Source organism: Heptranchias perlo, chromosome 11 (assembly GCF_035084215.1).
Source record: "Heptranchias perlo isolate sHepPer1 chromosome 11, sHepPer1.hap1, whole genome shotgun sequence".
Taxonomy (NCBI): Eukaryota; Metazoa; Chordata; class Chondrichthyes; order Hexanchiformes; family Hexanchidae; genus Heptranchias; species Heptranchias perlo.
In genome coordinates this window covers 41,248,495-41,269,166 of record NC_090335.1, presented here as the reverse complement: position 1 = coordinate 41,269,166, position 20,672 = coordinate 41,248,495, and the positions used below count along the sequence as shown (strand labels likewise).

Genomic DNA, 20,672 nt, shown 5'->3' with positions numbered 1-20,672 from the left:
AAGATGGATTGAGAATGCTTAAACTCATTTCACTCCTGACCTTTAACACCCATGAGCGGGAGGAGATTTTTTATCTTCTCTGCATGACTGAATTGAAACCAATTCCTAGAAGTGAAAGGACAGACTGTCATACTATATGAACTCTAGGACTCCTGGATCTAAAACTAGCAAACATAGAGCTATTTTGTCAATATTTTAGTTTCTACCTATGTTTGATATATTGCAATATGAATAGTTAAATATTGTTGGTATTGATTTTCATCGAGATTGTGTTGCATAATGACAATAAAATTATCCCAGCTTAACATTTTCCAGCAAACTCTGCTAAGCTGACAAGCAGCTCTTCTAATGAGGATATCTGTCATATCCTTCACTTAAGAGAAGTTGCTGTAGGAGATCTGTGATAAAAATGTTTTTTTAAATACCAGATAATGAAGGGTATTTCTGCTAACGCCAAGGGAAGGAAAAAAGAGTAGAAAGATTTTAAGCTTTGTCTCTTCTCCAGGGTTTGGTTATAAAAAAAAGTGAAAAAGACAGAAATATCAAAACATTCCCTCGACTCATTATAGCATTTTGTCATCTATTACATAAAACGGGCCCAAAGCGAAGCATGACACTAATGGAGTTATAAATATCACACTGGAGCTCTCTTATGCCATTTTTTTTGTTGTAGCTTTAGCTTAATTTCTTGCTCTGATGAATAATGTTTGGTTGAATGAGAAGACTGTATTGAAATGTCAAAGTTTACTCATGCAACTTAATCCTATATACCCTAGTTATTCTGTACTTACCTTCATAGTCAGCAGTAAGACTAAAAAGGCCATATCTAACATTGTGGAACACTTCAGACTATCAACCAACAATTATGCTTTTTCTATGTTAGAAATAATTTTGATTATCTAGCTATTAAAGTTACTCAAATTCCAGCCAAGCTAGCTGTAACATAAATATAAAAAGCCCATGTAATGTTATACATATTTCATTAATGGTAATGGTAAATGTTACTAGCTGTGTAATTAAACAATTATTTCAGAAATTCTTAACATTTACATTGCAATTTGCTTTATCTAGTGTGGTATCTGGAATCTAATCGCAAACAAGCTGGACTAATTAAAACAATTCATCAATCTGAATTAACAAACTTGATAGGGTAGCCGGGATGAAATCCCTTTTGTCATCGTGAGTTCAAAATGCTATTTTGGTAAAACTGAGAGGAGGAATTTCATCCCTAAGATCTTTTAATTTCCAGAAAAGTAAACAATTTTGAAAAGATGTAGACCAAGCATTGGAGGCATCTGTATACTTTTATAGTTGTGCAATATGTGGCTTATTGGATGTATGCTTTCAATATTATTTTACTTTATGGGTGTTTATTATGCATATCCCACTTGCTTATGCCTCAGGGAGTGAATAAGCAAGTCCTAATATGAAGTCCGAAATACAGAGATTCTGATTATGGTTCTTTTGAGTAAGACCTCTCTGACTTTGGGCTGCACCAGCCAGCAATCGAATGAAAAATAAATTCATCACACATAGCAGTAGACGGAATGGAATATACTGCTTTTCATTTTGTCAGGGAAGCACGTCTAGTTAGCTCATTACTGCGATGGAGTATTTTTAAATATGCAACCATTTCCATCCAGTGTGGAGGGTTGATTTTGGTCCATGGCATCCATCAAGTGGACAGTGGGTGTAGCAGATGTGATGCCCGCCTAATTTGTCAGTGAGAGGACTGACCATGTTGACGGTTGGGCCTCATTTAAATGTAGTTGGCCTGCTGCTCACACTATTCGAGCACTAACATGGAGCTCACGGTTTTGGAAGGGCAGGAAATTTGGTGGGGCAGCCACTGAGCATGGGCCTGCAGCAGCACTTTAAAGGGGAGGGCAGAACAGATCAGTGAGGAAAGTGGGGGGGGTGGTGATGGAGGGCATAATTTAGGGGGCTACGTACTTTGCAGAAGGAGCATAGAGGGCAATTCAGGTCATTCTGAAGGCTCAAAACTGCCAAATCAATAAATTAATAATATGCCCAGGTCTGCTTCCAGTGATCTCTTTAACTTACACTGGACTTGGCTGTTTCCCACCCTGTAGAACCGATGACGAAAATGGCATCAGGGTCCTAAAGACATCATGGAATCCCGATCTGCATGGAATAATGAGGCTGTTGCCTGTTTCCGACAAGAACGCTGGCCGCCTAAATTGAGGCCCACTCGAAAACTACACCTGGCATGGCAAGTTGACAATAAGTTTACTTTAGTATTTTTAACTTGCTCCCGCCCCATTCACATTGGAATAATGGGCCAAACGAGAGACAAAAATCTCCCCCCAGGAGCATAACCTCCTCCAGTGGTGCACAGCTTAATGTGTTTGTATAAAATTCCTTTGCGTGCTGTTTAATGCATTCACGAATCCACTATTGTAAATAGGTGGGTGTTTATAATCAAGTGGCTGAGTGTGAGAGCACTTGGTCTTCATTTTGACAAGTTCAAGTTTCCAATTTAACACCAACTGGCTGTGAACAACACTCCAGCAATCCTGAGAACATCTTCACTTTCTGCTGTAATTTCAACATAGCCCATTAGAGTTCACAAACAAAAACAGAATTTTTAACTCAACCAGTGGTAGATATGAATCTGTTTGGTTTACACAGCGAGACACTTGAATAACGGATCTGTAATCTCAATGCACCACTGGGAGGGAGGCTCGTCTAGTAACAAACAAATATGGGGTCCGTATCTATGCCTTAGTTTCCAAAGACTAGACAGTTCTGTCACCAGGACCTGTCAAGCTTGTGAACCTTTATCTTCTGATATTCTATAGGGTAAACTGCAGTTATGCTGCTTCCTCCAGCTTAGCAAGATGTTGAAAGCTCTACACGAGAAAACCTGTACAGGCTAAGGAATATCGATAGGGGTAGAACTTATAAAAACCTTCAGCATATAATGATTTGCTTATTATAAAGAGATTGGTGCTATTTTCTGGACAATCTAAGGTAAAGAGATATGAGAAAATTTGTGCATACTGAAAATTTGAAATAAAATCACATAATGTATTCCTTGTTTTTATTTATGTTTAAAGGGAGGTTGTTGTATGCATATTTATTTAATGTATCTAAAAGCTCATATCCACTTCATTCATAAAGAGTGCTTCATTGAGCTTCGAACAATTGTTTTAATTTACAGTCTGCTACTGCAGATACCTTATGTTGCATAAATAGAAGGGCAATAGGTGAAATTGCTTAACTGCAGAGATCAATGAGACCCAGGCTTGAACACCCTGTTGTGCTGAACCAGTTGGAGTAATAACAGATGCCTTTTGTAAGAAGGGTAGTAGGGAGCCATGGCTATACTGTCCTCTTGCATTGCTGCTGACTTGTGGAAAGCACAGCTTGGTGCATGCACACATTAAGCTCTGCTCGGTGACATAAGATTGCCGGTGAAAGTTTAAATAAAATTGCTGAAGGGATAGTCAGCTATTTTCTATCATTCAAAATCCAAAGACACTATGGGCGCTAAATCTTTGGGCCTGTTGTTTCGGTGCTGGACGGCCTCTCTGACATCCAAGATGGCGTCTTAGATGCGCACGCACATTTCCAGCGCGACGTGCGCTGGACGCCATCTTGGTATAGGAGTCAGCGCAGGCACAGATAACGAATGCTGGAATCATGTAAAGTAGGGAGAAAATGGCTTCAATCAGTGTACAATGCTGATTTAAAGTGATAGACACCATTTTGGGACTTAGCACTCAACTCAATGCACAGTCTGAACCCTGACCATCCGAACGTGTCTTCGAGTGCCTGGAGGACCCCCCACTGGCGCTTTTTAAAGGGACCATGCAGGATTTACAGGTTAATGGCTGGATTATTGCTTCTGGTTGCCGAGACATTTGTAACTGTTTTTGGAGGTCTCCTGGACTTCAATACTAGGACGTGGGGACATAGCCTAACATTTAGAGTCAGGATGTGCAGGAGTGAAGTTCAGAAATGCTTCTACAAGCAAAGGGTGGGAGACATTTGGAACGCTCTTCTGCAGATGGCAGTTGATGCTAGCTCACTTATGAATGCTAAATCTGAGATTGATAGCTTTCTGTGAACCAAGGGTATTAAGGGATATAGGGCTAAGATGGATATATGGAGTTAGGTTACAGGTCCACTACGATCTCACTGAATAGTGGAACAGGCTCGAGGGGCTAAATGCCACTGCCACTTGCTGCCTCCTGATATGCGTCACCTTCTCCTGCAAGAAAGTGGGATGTGTGTCTGGGTGATGTGCCTGCCATGGTTGAATAGCTACCAGTGTGTGTGGCCTGTGAGTTGTGGTTGGGTGACTTGCAACAGTGGTAATGTGTAAGGGTGAGAGGAAGCATCTGGTTGGAAGAGTTGAGTACTGATGGAAAGAGTTTGTTGATATGTGGGGGATGGGGGGTGTAGTGCATGGTGCAGTTGGTAGGAGATGCCATTTGACAGTTGACCTCACTCACCTTGACCACTCATGTCAAAGCTTTGAACTTCTTCCTGCACGGCATCCATGCTCATGATGTTTTGTGCCTGGCATTGACTTCGTCCGCCACTGCCTCCCACTGCCTTTTGGGTATATGTCTGGAGGGCCTCTTGCACCCCTCCCCCACCCCGCGGATATAGGATGTCCCTCCTTCTGTCCACCACTTGCACCAAGATCTGTAGTGCATCAGCAGAGAACCTTGGTGCATGCACTTTCACAGACCTGGTACCAACTGAGATCAGCTGATTGGTGAGGTCTGGCGTGCAGATTGGAGGATGTGGGATTTAGTAGTGTGCAACCTTTATTCATTATTTTAACATAACTCATCAGTGTTTAAACATAGGGATGGGACCTGCATCTCTGTTTTACATGTGCGATGTCTGATCTCCATTCAGACAGTAGACTATTATTTTCAGCAAATAACAGGTACCAGCTACCTTTAAGAGATTTCTAAGAAACATCCTTCCTTTAAGAGATTGGGCTCCCTCTGCTGGTGGAAAGTGCAAATTGCATTGATTCCACTAGCAAGGCCCGGAACGGAACACTGATTGCTGGTTAGTATTCAGGCCGGCGGAAACCTGCGTCCTGCCTGCGCAGGGGTCATTGGGCACAGGTTAACAGCGCATTGCTACTTACGCCCAAAAACGGCCCTTATCCAATTTTTCTCCCTATAGTTTTAAGTTTCAAAAGCACGCTGGCTGGAGTTATTTTGCAGTTATGTCCACGGCTAGTGAGATAGTCTCAATGCCAAAGTAACATTTTTTGTAAAGTTGACAGCATGGTACTGTACATTTGGCTTCAATGTTACCAAGCACTTTTGGGAACTGGCTTCGATTACATTCCAATTGGTAGAAGCCTTTCAGGCCTCCTGATGGAAAGAAAGTCTGAAAAAATGCTTAGAAAAGAAAAATGTAGTAGTTGGGAACTCAGCTTCGTTCACTCAGAGCTGAGCAAAAATGAAGGAATTTTTAGTTCATCCAGGCTGCATTTACACTAAAACTATTGTGTTGCAATAGAGTAAATCTCAAGTGAGGGCCTTACCCGACTCCAGAGCGATGTGGAGTGAGACTCCCAGGGCATCTCACTCCACAGGTTTCTAGAATCAGGTTGGACCGTCACTATAAATTTACATTATAGTCCAAATCTTCTGAGTGCGCGTAGCACCGAGCAAGGTTTCTCGTCATCAGCATGTATTCAGAAAATGACTCCTACAACTTTAGCATTAGTGTGAGGCAAAACCTCTTTGCACCGACCCTATATCTGTAGTGTAAATGCAGCTTTAGAAAAAAGCTGAAATAACATTCTCTCTAGACAAATAGAAGTACTTCAGTGCAAGTAATATTACAGCTGAGATAATTCTGGGAAGGCAATTAAAATTTGTACAAAGATAAAACATTAATTTGCAAAGCAATAAGATTCTGTGGTGGAAGCAAGACATCAGAAGACAAGTTGGAAGAACACACTATGAGGAGTTAGAGGACAAACAGGTTGGTATACTTTTCCAGAGGAAAGCTACACAGATGGCAGAATCTGAGCAGAAGATTTAGAAAGGCTTGAGATTTCTTTCTTTGAAATTTGTTTTAGACTCTTGAGATCTGAACAGACAGCTACAAATTACTTTTAATTGAACTGAGAGGTAAAAGTACAAAGAGTAATAATACAAGCAGAGAAGACAAAAAATCACACATAATCACAAAAAGTTTTTTAAAATCAGGAAACCAAGGTGAAGTGCCACGATTTGTAGATCAGGACACCAGCAAGGTTGATAAGAGTAAAAGACGTACATCAGGAAGTAGTGATTAAGTGAAGAAAAGCCTGGAGATTGTAGGCGGAAGGAAAAAACTAAGGCAAATAATAAATTCCACAGTTTTGAGGACCTGGGAAGGATTGAGTTAGAGTAGGAGATTGTTGATGAGGTCTTGATTTCAACACAATGAGGATATAGTGAAGAGGAGGGGTATTTAAATCTGATGATTATCATATACATTCATTAACCTCTTGCAGTGCATTGGTTGAATAACCACAATTTTGTCTCCACCGTTCAACTGAGGAGTAAAAATAGGAAAGTTCAGAAGAGCATTGACCATAGTTGTCTTGAAACAGTAGAGTCGAGAAAGACTGTAATGAAGGGAGAGAAAGAGATTGCCTATCAGATGGCAAACTTTTTCTTGTATCCAGTCGAGGGATGTGAGAGAGATGTTAGTCTTCATGGATATGGGAGCATTACTCAAACTTTGAATGGACTGGCGCCTCATACAGAGTTAAAAGCCATTGAGGGGATAAGAGGTGTTGGGCACTAAGGAGCAAATCAAGTTTTTTGTGGGTAGCTTTAGAGATGGAGGAGAATTGGAAGTTCTGTTTGACGTTTGATTTAGAAAGTTGAGCTCAACAACTATAACCTTCTACAGAAAAGTATCGCTGTGTGTTCCAGGGTATTGTCTGAGAGTATGTTCCTTTAACCCTTAATAAATTGTAAGTGTTTGACTCCTACATCTAGAACCCTAATTTCTGGTACATAGACTGCAGTGTTAATCTACCATTACAGACTTCTCAGAGATAGGGATGGGCAATGAATGCTGGCCTTGCTAGAATTCCCAAGAATTAATTTTTTTAAATGTGCTGCACCATGCATGGTGTACGTGCCGCATATTTGAAGTGGCTTTTTATGTTTAAGAGGAAACCAAAGTATCCAGTGTCTACAGTGAATTTAACCTCCTTGGTTACTTTAGGTGATAAAACAGGGTGCAGTCAGACACAACTATACATCTTTGTTGATTATGGAGGGATGCAGAAAGCCTCAAAGAATGTGTACTGGGGCACCTTTGCGCAGATTACGTACTGCATAATGCTTCCCCAATAATCTTGATTCAGCATTAATCATTTACTCTGCACTTGAGATGGGGGACAGAATTCCAAGTGATGAATGAAGTTACTTTGTGTGGGACTCATCCCAGTGGATTTTTCCTTCTCCCAAGATCACACTGTAACAATGAGCTGTGCTGACAAATGATTGAGGCAAAAAAAAGCAAAATAGTATCAGTTGAGGACAAGGTTAACATTTCTCACCCTCAGGTCGGGAATCTAACTCTATTATTAAGATAAGTGGCCATTCTGCAAAACTCCATGGAGGTGAAATTGGGCTGTGTAGCACCCGGTTTTTAGGCGCTACGCAGACAACTAAGCCTCGAAAATGGGGTCCGAGATGCGCGCACACACTTCTGACGGGAAATGCGCAGGACGGCATTTTGATAAAGGGGTTTGCGTGTGTGCCTGATGACCGCTGGCAGTATGTAGAGTAGAGAGAAAATGACTCGAATCAGTGTGCAACCTGATTTGAAGGCATTGCTGCTATTTTGGAACTCTGCACTCCATCCAACGCGCTGTCTTAACCTCGCACAGCTGAACATGATTTAAAGGGCATGAAGGACCCCCCACCAGTGGTATTTAAAGGGATCATGCAGGAGTTACAGGTTAGTTGCTGCATTATTTCTTCTGGGTGCTGGTGCATTTGTGTGTGTTTTTGGAGGATTCCTATACTTGGATAAAGTTTCAATACTCTACAGGGAATGGGCTGGCTGGCTGACAAACAAAAGCAAGGGCACTGGCGGAGTGGCAGGGGTGGGAGCAGGAATGCTGTCATCCTGAGAGAGGATAGCTGGCTTGTGTACCATGGAGCCACTGCCACTTGCTTCCTCCTGTTGTGTGCCACCTTCTCCTGCAAGAAAGAGGGAAGTGTGTCAGTGAATGTCCTGCAAGATGTTTAGGTGAAGTAGCTGTCATGGTTGAATAGCTATCAGTGTCTGTTAACTGTGATTTGTGAGTGTGAGGCTTGCAACAGTGCTAAGTGTGTGAGGATGAGATAAAGCATATGAATTTGATTAGTTGAATACTGATTGAAGGAGATTGTTGGTAGGTGGATGATAGGGGTGTAGTGCATTGAGCAATGGATGACCCTAGTGGTGCCGTTGGTAGGATATGCCACTTGAAACTTGAATTCACTCACCTTGACAACTCGTGTTAAATCATTGACCTTCTTCCTGTACTGAATCCATGTTCTTGGAGCTATGCTCCTGGCATTTACCTCCTCCCACTGCCTCTTGAGCATATGTCTGGAGGGCCTCCTGCCCCCTTCTCTCCACCTCTTGCACTAAGGCCTCCAATGCATCATCAGAGAACCTTGGTGCACGCTGTCTCCCAGGAGCAGTCATTCTTCAAAGTATCACAGCACAGATTCAGTTTTGAAATGACTCCCACCAATTCTTGCAGTCACAATGCGCCTCCCCCTTTAGGCTGCCTTTAAGAAGCACGAGCGACTGGCGATACTGGGGCCCCCTGCTGGTGCAATGCCCTACGAATGTAACGTGGTGCCTGCATCGCAACAAATGGGCGCGGGTTAATCAGGTACCGTGATCGCCGCACCCGTTTTCAGGGGTTATCCAATTGAACCCCCCATAACTTCGCCCAATTTTATTGGCCCTTCTGGCTAAGCCCTATTCACCAGCCAACAGATGCACAAGTGACCTGGTTTCTCAAAATTAGATCCATAACACAAATGTGACTAAGTTGCAGCAGTCAATCCATCGGATGGGCATCTGGAGGGCATTATTTATATTTTTATATTGTATTGATTCCTGTTAATGTAATTTGCATTAAGTGAAGTGCTAGTTTTTGCCCTGAGGTAGCAGAGTCTGCAGAACCATTATCTGTCAGATCCTGGCTGATGCAATTGTAAATGTCCCTATTCTCTGCGCTTGATGTTGGTGATCAGTCTCTGCCTGGTGTTCCAGTCTATGACAAACTTCAGAGGAGGGCAATTCATCACAATTACTGTGAATGGCAGAGCATGGAACAAATATACAGATGTTGTATCGCACAGAAAAAGAGTACAGCCATGTGTGTCCAGAATTGGTGGCAGATCTATTGAATTGGACATACTCCAAAGATTAACTGAGCTGGAGACTATTGCACTGGTGTTTGTTGTCCATGATTACATGTGTAACATCTTATTTTAAACATATTCCTGGAGATTTCCGCATAATGGTAAAAAGTTAATTTGAACTATCAGCAACAACATGGAGATGAAAGTTTTTGTACATCCAAACATATTTTGGGTGTAGGATTCAGTGGCATTATGCCACATTTAAAAAAAATCTTTGGTTTAATACATGGAACTATAATAATTTACCATTCCAACTGTGTTTATCCAAACACAGTCAATGAATGATCATTAGGCTAATGCTGCACGTCAATTCCTTAATAATGATGTCTGACTTACAGTTGTTGTATACGCAGCTTCAGGATCATCTTCAAGGACTCTAGAAAGTCCAAAGTCTGACACTTTACAGACGAGGTTACTATTGACAAGGATATTGCGAGCTGCCAAGTCTCGATGTACATAGCCCATATCAGACAGGTATTTCATGCCAGATGCTATCCCACGAAGCATGCCCACTAGTTGGATGACTGTGAAATGTCCATCGTGTTTCTGCACAATATAAAAATTTGAAAGATCTTTCAAATACAAATAACTCATTTTACTACAGGACAGGTACATTCTCTCCATGAATCCATATGCAAAATAATACCACCCTATTCCTTCTTACATTGGCCAATAATTTAAAAAAATCATTGCTGTAACAAACTGTATATAATGGTTTGCTTTTAACTACCATGCTTGATCACATGATTCTTTTCCATAATCCACTTAATGTTTTTGAATTCTAACATTAAAACAGCTCAACTCATTTTTGTAGTATACTTCATATCTTTAGCACATTTAATGCCATGAATGTTTGAGCCTTTTTTGCCTATTTTGCTAAAGGTGTCTCTTTTTGATTCTAATTTATTTCCTATTTCTACATACCTAGTGTTTCATTTTGTTTGATTTTTTTTAAACTGCATTTTAAATTCGCTCTACACTGTTCAATTAGTTTGGTGAACAGTATAACAAATATGGCTGCCAAATTGGAATTGATAAGGGGTCTCCACTTTATTATAATTCCAAATGATTGATGCTATTCAAATATTTTTAATAATGGTCTTCCTATTATTAAAAATGTTTGAATATTAAATATTCTGAGATGGATAGATTTTTGTTAGATAAGGGTATCTAGGGATATGGAGAAAAGGCAGGTAATTGAACTTGAAGTAAGTTTCAGCCATGATTTAATTCAATGGCAGAACAGGCTCTAGAAGATGACTTGCCTATTCCTGTTCCTATGTTCCTATGGACCTGGCCCCGCAAAGACTATTTCCTGGACTTGTCCTTGCAAACATTGTTTCCCACCCCCCTCTCAAAATCTTTTCCAGCCTTCCCTCCACCTTATGCTGAGACTGTTGCTCCCCACATTCCCCCCGCTCCACTCTCCCAATCCCCGCTGTGCACCATTTCTCTCCTCTTCCCTACCTTTCCCTTCCTCTCCCCCACCCTCTAACGCTGCCTGTCACAATTTCTAGGGACATTATTACCTCAATGGGAATTTTTACTAAGGCTCAGGTCTTCACAAAGTCACAGTGAAAGTACTTCACGTCAGACTTTATGATGGTATTTTTATGTCCATATTGCTGGCAGGGAGCCTTGTCACTGGGAGTGCAATAGGAAATTTGGGCATGCAGTCCTTATGATTTTTTTGACCATTAAAATGAATGATTGGAAAATTATGGGCAGTGTGCAGCCTCTGATTTGTACTGTGGATGAACGATGTGCACTATCAGCAGTTCAGACTTGTAAACTTGCCCTATGAATCTGCAGCAGGGCAAATAGTTTAGATGCAATTTTTGTGCTTTTAATCTTAGATTTTATTAAAAGTTATAATTATAAAACTTACTGTGCAAGACACGATAAGAAACAGACTCCTCCATTTACGAAGAGGATAGATTGTCTTGTGAGACAGTGGGGTTAATGTTACAAGTCGGAGCTGCTGATGGCGAGACTCCCTGCTGGCAATATGGATTTGTAATATTACACACAATACATCAGGCAAGAATGTCCTTTAAGGCACATTTCACCTATGGCTGTATTTATACTCATATGTATGTGAAAGTATTAAATTAATGTGTTTATTTGAATACCAGTTCCCTATAGTCCATTAACTATACTACTTACAGCCACAATGCCATAATAATTGCATTTGGAAGTCATATCTTCTTTTGTTATGACTTGCAATAATAAAAAGTCAGTTGAATATCTTGCGAAAAACCACTATTGTGCAATTGGCACTATGTAAAAATCCATTTTAAAATTTATTTACAACAAATAATTCCAGGTCTGGTCTTAGTACAGAAATTGTTCATAAATTATCATTATGCTGTTCTTTAGCTTGTTGGTTGCCTCACCCTCAGAAATGAGTCCAGGGATCCATTTTCCATATATTCTACCACTATCATCACTGGTCTACCTGTGGATGCAGCAAAGGAAACAATCAGAACGTTACATAAAGCACATTTTCCATGAGTCCAGAGACATCATCTAGGAGTGAGAGTTAACATGCCAAAAAAGCAGACGGAATTGCAAACAGATTTACTTATCAAATATCTGTTTTTATTATCAGAGAATGTGATACGTAGCCAAAAGTTTGAATATTAATAATGACTGAGTGGTATTTGCAGCAGGGAGGCACAAGCACAACTGCAGGCACACTGCCCAGTCCCCCTCCCCAGACCCCAGTCATGTCTCTCTAGGCCCCTGTGTAAGGGGGTCAGCTATGACATTTTTTTAATAAAGTTGTCTGGCCCGATCCCCCTAGGTGGGGCCCACTTCTGCCCATCTGGAGGCTGGTATGTTCATCTCAGTCAGTGTACTGACCTCCACACATGGTCAGTCCTGAATGAGCAGGAGAACGGGAAACTCACAGCTTCGAGGTTCCACGCCTTACAAGGTACGCTGGAAAATCTCAGAAATGGCAGAAACCCAGCGCAGGCAGTTCTGCTGGAGTTACCGTGGGAGAGCATGGATTTTCAGAGCCAATAGGTCACATTTTAACATTAGTCTCACTGCAAATGAGTGAGAGGTCTGTCCATTTCTGCCCCTTCCCAACCATGCACTGGGGACAGGGATAATCAGACAGAATGCATGTAACAAGAAATTTATGTTTACAGGATGTGACAATACACAACTCCTCTAGATGTGATTTGCAAAAATCTGAAGGGTGACAACCGGAAGCATTTTTCTACTCTCATACTAAACATAATGTAAATGTTCCTCTGTCAATTTGTATTCAAACCGCAACCGAAAACTTAAGTATATGTAATATTTAACAGGTTGCTGTGGAAATGCTGCAGTTGAATTCTTGAGAATGCACTCATGCTTTTTTATGTAAAAATATGCATAATTCTTTAAATAGAACTATACTTTTTTAGAATTCACAGCCATCACTTATCTGTTAGAAAAGGCTAAGATTTTAGTCAGTGCCTTGCATGCCTCAATTATTAATGGGATTGACAGTAATTGACAAATCACTCCTGATGTCAGATAAATCTGTTGTGTTATCCCAGGTTTCGAATTCCCTTCTCTAACTTAGCAGTGTTGTTTCCATGAAATAGTCCATGTATACCAGCTTCTCATCAGCAGATGTCCACAAAACAAAGGTTATTTGAAAAGCTGGTTGGTAGAGCAACATGACCCAGATAAATAAATTGTAAAAAAAATCTACACTTTTTAATTCTTTTGAGATGCAAACATCAATAAGTACACAAATATAAAAATAGTAAATAGGCTTGAACTGCTAAATTTTCTTTTACAGCAAGGGATTTTTGGAGCCTTATCTGGGACACAGTAGTTGAAAATAAAGTCATTACAAATGATGTTAAATTTGAACAGACATATTATCCCTTAGGGTAGGGTGCTTCTAACTTTCATCTTTCAGTTCTTGCTTATGTTATTAAACAGCTGTCAGGGCTTCGATTTCTCTCTATAAATATCCTAATCAGTGAAACCTGGGAACTAGCATGGTACTTGTCTCCAGAGATAAGGAAGACTCCAATGAAGAAGCAATGCTGTCAGGCTGAGGAAGTTAGTGCTGCGAAACACATGATGGCTGCACCTATTGAGCTCTTCTGCTCTGGAGCTCTATCTGTAACCAGCCACAGGTATCCCCCTTTCACCTCCCTCCCATCCTCACCGTGCCCCCCCTCCCCCCCCACGCACGGTTTCTCTTCTGCATTGATCGCAGCCCTCTGCCTCCAAAGGAGCACAGCTCAGCTTAACTTCAGCTGTTATTTTAAGTCTGTCACCCTGCTGCCCTCCTGACCTCGTTGCCTAACCTCCACTTACACCTGAGGACCTCACACCTGACTGCCCCTGGAGATTTGCAAATCTCTGCTGCCAGGACTTCAATGAACACTGGCTCGTCTCACTCTGGATGGTACTCCCCAGCTTCTGTTTGCGAACCATTACTCTGCTGACTATTCTGCCCTCTAGCCCCTTTCCTAGATCTGCTCATGCCTTGGGTCATTGCCCATCTGTGTTCTGAACTACTCCAGCTGTCAACTCTGATTTACAAATCTGTCCCACCTTGGCTGCCGCCTCCAATGCCCCAGCTGCTTCTCTGTCTTCAGGTTTCATAGCAAATTGCAGGAGCAATCTGCATTGAACACCATCAAAATTGCCCTGCTGGATTACTTGAGCCAAACTCCCTTCCTCTGCTGGCCCCTGGTTCAGCTCGTGTCATTGGTTTACATGTGGATGCTGGTTCTTGTTTGTGGATGATATGGTAGATCTACCTATCAAGGTAGATGAGGAAGAGGAAGGGCTAAATAATGGATTGTTAGGGGAGTGTTGAGGCAATGGTGTCGGGGGTGGGAAGAGGAGTCTTTACTGGAAATGGTCCGGCCACAATTGGATGGATAAGTGTGGAACCAGGCAAGGACAGTCTCACGGAGCTGGAAAATGGAGGAAAGGCATTGGGAGGAGGATGGTGTGAATTACCATGTTAGAAGGCTGCAGAGAGATTGAGCAATGAAAATGCACTGTCATTAGGTAGACGCCTAAGACAGGCTTTAGGCCCTTTGAATATGTAAATTAGGGGCCTAATGCCTATTAAAGGACCCTTTCGGAAATTTGTGACTGATGAGTGGGTCACGCGTTGGGCCTGCCCTGATCAGGATTCTTCAGTGACCCCCGTGGCCGCCAACCAAAGGTAAGTTTTAAAAATTTTGTTTTTTTAATAACCACTTTCCTGTGGAGCCAGGTGGAGCAGGAGTGCTCCCCCAACTCCACAGGAGTCACGATCGGCCCCACCACCTCCCACAGCCACTCCAACCCCCCTTCCCAGGACATACCTGAGGGCCGCTGCTGGCGAGGTGACCTGAAATTGACGTCTCATGGCCGGCAGCTCGCCCTAATTATTCAGATCAGGCCCGAGAACTAGTTTTTATTGATCCTCGGGGCTCTTGCTTCGGACGCGCGCACTGCCTCTGGAGCACTGAGTCTCGGCCCAAAAACAGGCCCAGACAAATAAAGGATTAGAATAGAGAAAGTTTCAAAGGTCAACGCCGTAATGGTGTTCAACCCTCATTACATGCTATTAATTCAGTTATATTCACACATGAAGCATAGCCACTTGACTAAAGTTGTCAGAGTGCCCTTGCTATCCATACCCCAGCATCATTCAGGTGAGGAAAAGAGGGGACGAAAGAAGTGGAGAAAATGGGCAAAGCAAAGAAAATGTGGTCATTGCTTTGTACTGTAGCAAAGGCTTTCTATAGTTTTTGGAGGGAGGAGGAGGGAATTATTGTTGTCCATATTGATATATGCAAAATTCTTCATATTACTGCATGATACTTCCATATACATTCTAACTGACACATTTTGACAAACTTTACTGATAACGACTTTAGGCTGCTGCTGTGGGTTAAGACCTGTTCTATGTGATTTATAATTCCAGTAAGGTATAATGGAACGATATAGAATTTGCAACATTACTAAAGTTAATTGAATTTACCCCATCCCCCAAAAATGCCTAAATTAACATATTTAATCCATTAGTTTAATAGATTCATTGATTGTTAAGTCTGTACCAGAATTTGCAAACTCATGTTAATACCTCCCAAGTACAACAGCCAGATTAGTCAAGTTGACAGAAAGTTATTGCAAGTTGGAAAATTGCCTGATTGCACTTTAAATGTTTTGAAATAAACCTATATGCAGATCAAAAAGTCAGTGGTACATCTTAATGACTGCCATCTCAGAGCAATGATATTCTTCCAGTCCCATTTTCTGTTTTCATCCTGAGTTGCCATCTTTAATTGTGTCCGATAAGTTGGAGGTGTTTTCCTCTTTGTCTCAATGAGATGTTGAAACAGCTCGATTCACAAGTTATATGTGAAGTGTGTGCAAAAAAAAAATCAGACAAGATTAAATTAGCAGCTTTTGAAACTGTGAACAAATTGAGAAGAGTTTGAATAACAGCAGCTGACAGCAATAAATGCAGAATAATGAGCTGCTTTTTGGTGTGTTGAGGGGGCAGGTAATGAATTGCTCGGCGATGTACATTTTAAAACATTGTAATTGACTGAAACTTATAGTTCTGCTGACATTTGTAATTTTTTATAACAAGACAGCACTGTTCAAACAAAAACTCAATTGGAAATAGTCACCACAGTTTAATTGAAACTGCAGAATACTATCAAAATATTTTTTAATGCCTGAGTAATGTAACACTGATCAAGATTGCACCATTACGTGAAAGATCAAACAAGCCAATTTCCTTCCCTCCCCCCTCACCCCTCCCCCCTCCCCGACCTGAGTGCAAAACGGGCAGGAGGCACCCGGATTGCACTCTGCCGAATGGAGCCTGAATCTCCCAGTATTCGCAGGTTTAGGTCATTTTCATGGCTCCAATTCTCCCCTAGCAGAGGTACAGGCATTGGAAGAGTTTGCACCCAAAATTGGGGGAGGGGGAGGAAATTGTACCACTGCAGGCCTGAGAGGCCTACGGCAGGGGTAATGGCTGACAACTTCAAGCATTCTGGCTGCTGTCTGACAGCAATAAATAAAAAAGGGCACCTCCAGGTGTTTGTCTCCTGTCCCTTCTCAGAGTATCCAATCTGAGGAGGACTGGGTACAAGCTGTAGGGCCCACTTGCTGTGAGTGCGATTGCATTTGGACCTCCGCCTAACAGCGATTCAGGAAAATGAGGCAGGTTGTGAGGTGATGTCACCCTTGCCTTATTAGCATTTGAACCTGCTCAAAGTGCAAACGTTCCATGACCCTCTCCCCCGGGAAACCCTTGGCAGTGCAATTGAAGTGCAAAGGCAGTGGGAATCCGGGTCTCCACCTCTTTTTTTCTCTGCCTTGTGCATAGGAAATAAGCAAAACCTGAGCACAAAGCAGAGGAAAATCAGCACCATAGTGTCATCAATAAATGACAATAACTATTACTGGAGCTTAAGTGCTGGCTAAGTAGGAGAAATGGGAAAAACAGGCAGATACCCAATTGGCATTGAATCTTAAATTAAGGATTTTCAAAGGCATTTCAATGATTTGTTAATATGTTTAATTCATTTTGTTAACAAAAGGACAAGTGATGTTAATTAGCCCCTACTTTGACATGCGTTAATGAGCAGGCGTTGTTTGGTTTAATGGTTTGGCTTGTCGTAATTCTGGACGAACCCACTGCATCCAGTGCCAGAACTAGACAAGAAAATAAACCAGATTAATGCATATGAATGGCTGATGTACACGATATATCAATGTCACTTCTCAGAAAATCTCAAAATGCTCATGTTGGCTTCTAGCTTAGAGTTGGCACATTGCTAACAATCCCTTTTTTATCTGGAAGGGAACGTGTTGTTCCCTTGTTTTGCTCATGACTTGAGTACAAAAAAAAACAAGTTTCTGATCCACGGGGTTCTAGCCTCGCCCTGTGTGTCGGGACTATCAAATTCAGACCCAGTATCTGTGCCGCTCGATCTTAATTGCTCACAATTTTATTCCAAAAATAGCAATACTTTGCTACAAATTAGAAAGCACAAAACATATGTCACTATAAGTATCATCTCAATTAATGAGAAAATAGAATTATTACTCCACGTCCAACACTGTTTTACCATTTTAAAGACTCGTCATCTTCAAAATGGCAAATCGTTGGCACGATTTTGTCAATGAATAATGATGCCACTGGTGTCGCTTGCTGAATCCTGATATCTCAAGGGCACAGCCATTTTAGTTGGCACATCTGCTGTGTAGAAAAGCAAGGGAGTAGCTTCAAGCTATAACAGAGCAGTAGGGAGAAGCAAGAACCATCTTAAAAGGTGTTCAGAAGTGTCAGAGAAGAGAGAGTAATGGCCTGAAGGTAAAGTAAGAGGATCAGAAAACATGAAGGAGAAATCTGGAAGTGAAACAGAACACTGACAAAGAACCAATACTGACTTTAGAACAAAGGTAGAACAGCAAATAAGAGGTTAAAATAAAACATCAAAAAAAGCTGAAGACAGAAAACCCAAATATCCACGAGGACCACTGTGCGGCCGAAAGTGCAGCACGGCAAAACTTCTGCCAGACAGTCAGTCCCAGCGTTAAGGCTGTCCCAAATCCCAGGGATGGGGTCATTAACATAAAGGGAACAATTGCCCAACCCTTAAAGCACTTCTTGGGCATTCACCTTTGCTGTTCTGTTAGGGAGGGGTGAGGTTGTTGTGGCCGGTGCCAGAAGCATCTTAAAAAAAATTATGGATTTGGCAGTAGTCCTACATGGCAGTTTCAAGTCACCTTCAGAAAAACACAGACCTTCAAAAAAAAACTTGATATCCTCCTTATGGTGGAGAAACCATCATTGTGGGCCCCAGTTCTATCAGGACCATATTGTGCGAGTATACCTGCGTCATGCAAGCATACTTTGCATTAGGGGCAGAGGAAGCAGAACTACAGGATGTGTCGTGGGTGATGTTGTCCCTCCAGTTCCACCTCTTACAATGAATATTAAGATGGAGAGGAGAGGGCACAAGAAATGGCTGCCATCCCCACTCCTGTCAGAATCTTGCATTACGGCCAGAAAGAGGTGACGATCTGGTGGAAACTGGCCTCATTCTAAATTCTTCACCCCCTCACCCCACCCAGATTGCCTTATTTTCATGTAAACAAAAAGGAATTTCAAAGCCCAAGAATTTTAAAATGTTTTGGTGGAGTCAATGGCGACAGATCCTTGCATCCAACTGCATCTTAGCCAGTGATTGAGCCTAATGCAGTCTAGAGCAATAAATTAGTTGTTATAGTTTAACCTGGAAAAATGAGTTAATATTTTAGTTAATTGTCCATTAATTAATGACCAGAGTTATTCTATGCTAATATATTTGTGGTCAAGCTCCGCTTACAACAAATAGACAATACTAGAGGGGTACACCATTTCTCTCGTGGGTTGAAATAGTGCTGTGCTATTATCACTAATGTACATATATGAGACTGGGTTAGTCTGATATTTTAACAAAGATGTTCACCCAATGGATATCAAAATAGAGGACAGAGAATTTAGAATGAATGCGTTATTGGGATAGAACTTCATCTGGGCCCGAACTAAGAGGCCTGAAACCAGCCCAAAATTGGGTTTAGGGGCTCATTAGCATTTTATGCGCAAACTGCCGGCGCCTGTCGCGATCACGATGAATGTGGAGTCAGGGGAGCACTCCTGGTGGTCCTGCCTCCACAGGAAGGTTTACTTACCTTCAGTGTGTGGCCGCTGATTAATTCTGAGCAGAGCAGGCCTGACACCTGCCCCGCTCAGCAGAAACAAATTTTGCAGAGGGGTCCTTTAACAGGCATTAGACCCCCTAATTGACATATATGAAAGAGGACTAACACGTACTTTAGGCAGCTGCCTGGGGCGCTTAAAATATGAGTCCGACAAATTAACAGTGGGCCGAAAATCTGCTCAGATTGGGCGCAGGCTGCCCCACTGCTGAATTGGTCAGCGTTGTGCCCATTTTACACCCGAAAAATAGGTGCAACTCATACCAATTTCTACCCCCTTGTGTATGTTACTAATATTCCATAGCACAAATTCAACTCATTGAATGCCTTCTGGCAATCATGGAATAAAAATAGTTTCATACAGTTTTAAAATTGTTGCGTATGTAACAGACATACATGCACACCAAACAACATACCATGAACACCATTTAAATATGGAATTTTTAACAGGACAAATGATGATTTATATACCCATAGATGGGTGATAATTTCTCTTATGGAAATGTTTTCTGTTTTATTAAGATATAAGAACATATACAATTCAGTAAAAATAAATCTGTATGTTTCCAGTTTAATCTCAAACGACAGGAATTCTGACTTCAGATTCTGACCATCATTTCAGATGTGTGAAATATTTCCAAATGTAACTTTATGTTTGCTTCAACTTTGTGTATACAAAATAAAAGTGGCTAACATTCATTCACACAATACTGATTTACTTTGAATTAACTCTAGTTAACTGTGTTGACCGAACTAACTAACAAATAACTGAAAATAGCTCAGGACTTCCCTACAGGAGTGGACCACAGATACTTTGGGTCAGAGAATATTTGGGCTAAAAGCATTAACTTTATGGTGCAATAATTCCCTCAGCCCAATATTTGTACATTAAACCCAATAGTTATGCATAGTTACATATCATTATACTGTCACATTTCAACCTGTAAAAGTTTGGATAAACGCACATGAACTTAAGAAAAGTATAATACTTTTTGTGACGACTCCCTCCAAACGAACGATGTTAGGGTGGTCAAACTGGCCCATGATGCTTGCTTCTCTGAGGAAATCCCGTCGTTGTCTATCCATGTAACCTCCTTTTAGGGTCTTAATAGCCACAGGAATCTCCCTTTTTCCGGGTGTCTTTAGCCGACCACTGCAGACCTCTCCAAACTCCCCTAAAAATGCAGATCAGTAGAACAAGTGACGCGGCAAGTTACTTAGAATAAATGCAAAATAATCTAGTGCAAGTAATCTAACATGGTCATTTAATTTTAATCAGCATATCTAAAATATTCAATGGGAATTGGTTAACTGTTTTATTGGGTTGATGTAATCTTCACGCTGTACTCTACCAATAGAGCTGAGCTGAATAATAAGATGGTCTAACCACATTTAGCTCCAGGGTTACATTTCCTGACTATATCCATAATATAGTGAATGTCTTAGCTCACTGCAAGAACCCACTTATGTCAAAACTCACTTGTGCCT

General features: G+C 41.4%; 1 protein-coding gene across 1 annotated transcript in view; it reads right to left on the bottom strand.

The window, feature by feature from the left end:
- The window catches only part of epha6 (eph receptor A6), a 475,249-nt gene that overhangs the window by 26,507 nt on the left and 428,070 nt on the right, over positions 1–20,672 (bottom strand). The window contains exons 9-11 of the mRNA XM_067992840.1: positions 20,174–20,359; positions 11,837–11,898; positions 9,777–9,986 (exon numbers count right to left, since the gene is read on the bottom strand). Coding sequence (XP_067848941.1) covers positions 9,777–9,986; positions 11,837–11,898; positions 20,174–20,359 — 458 coding nt within the window. The remainder of the gene's footprint in view (positions 1–9,776; positions 9,987–11,836; positions 11,899–20,173; positions 20,360–20,672) is intronic.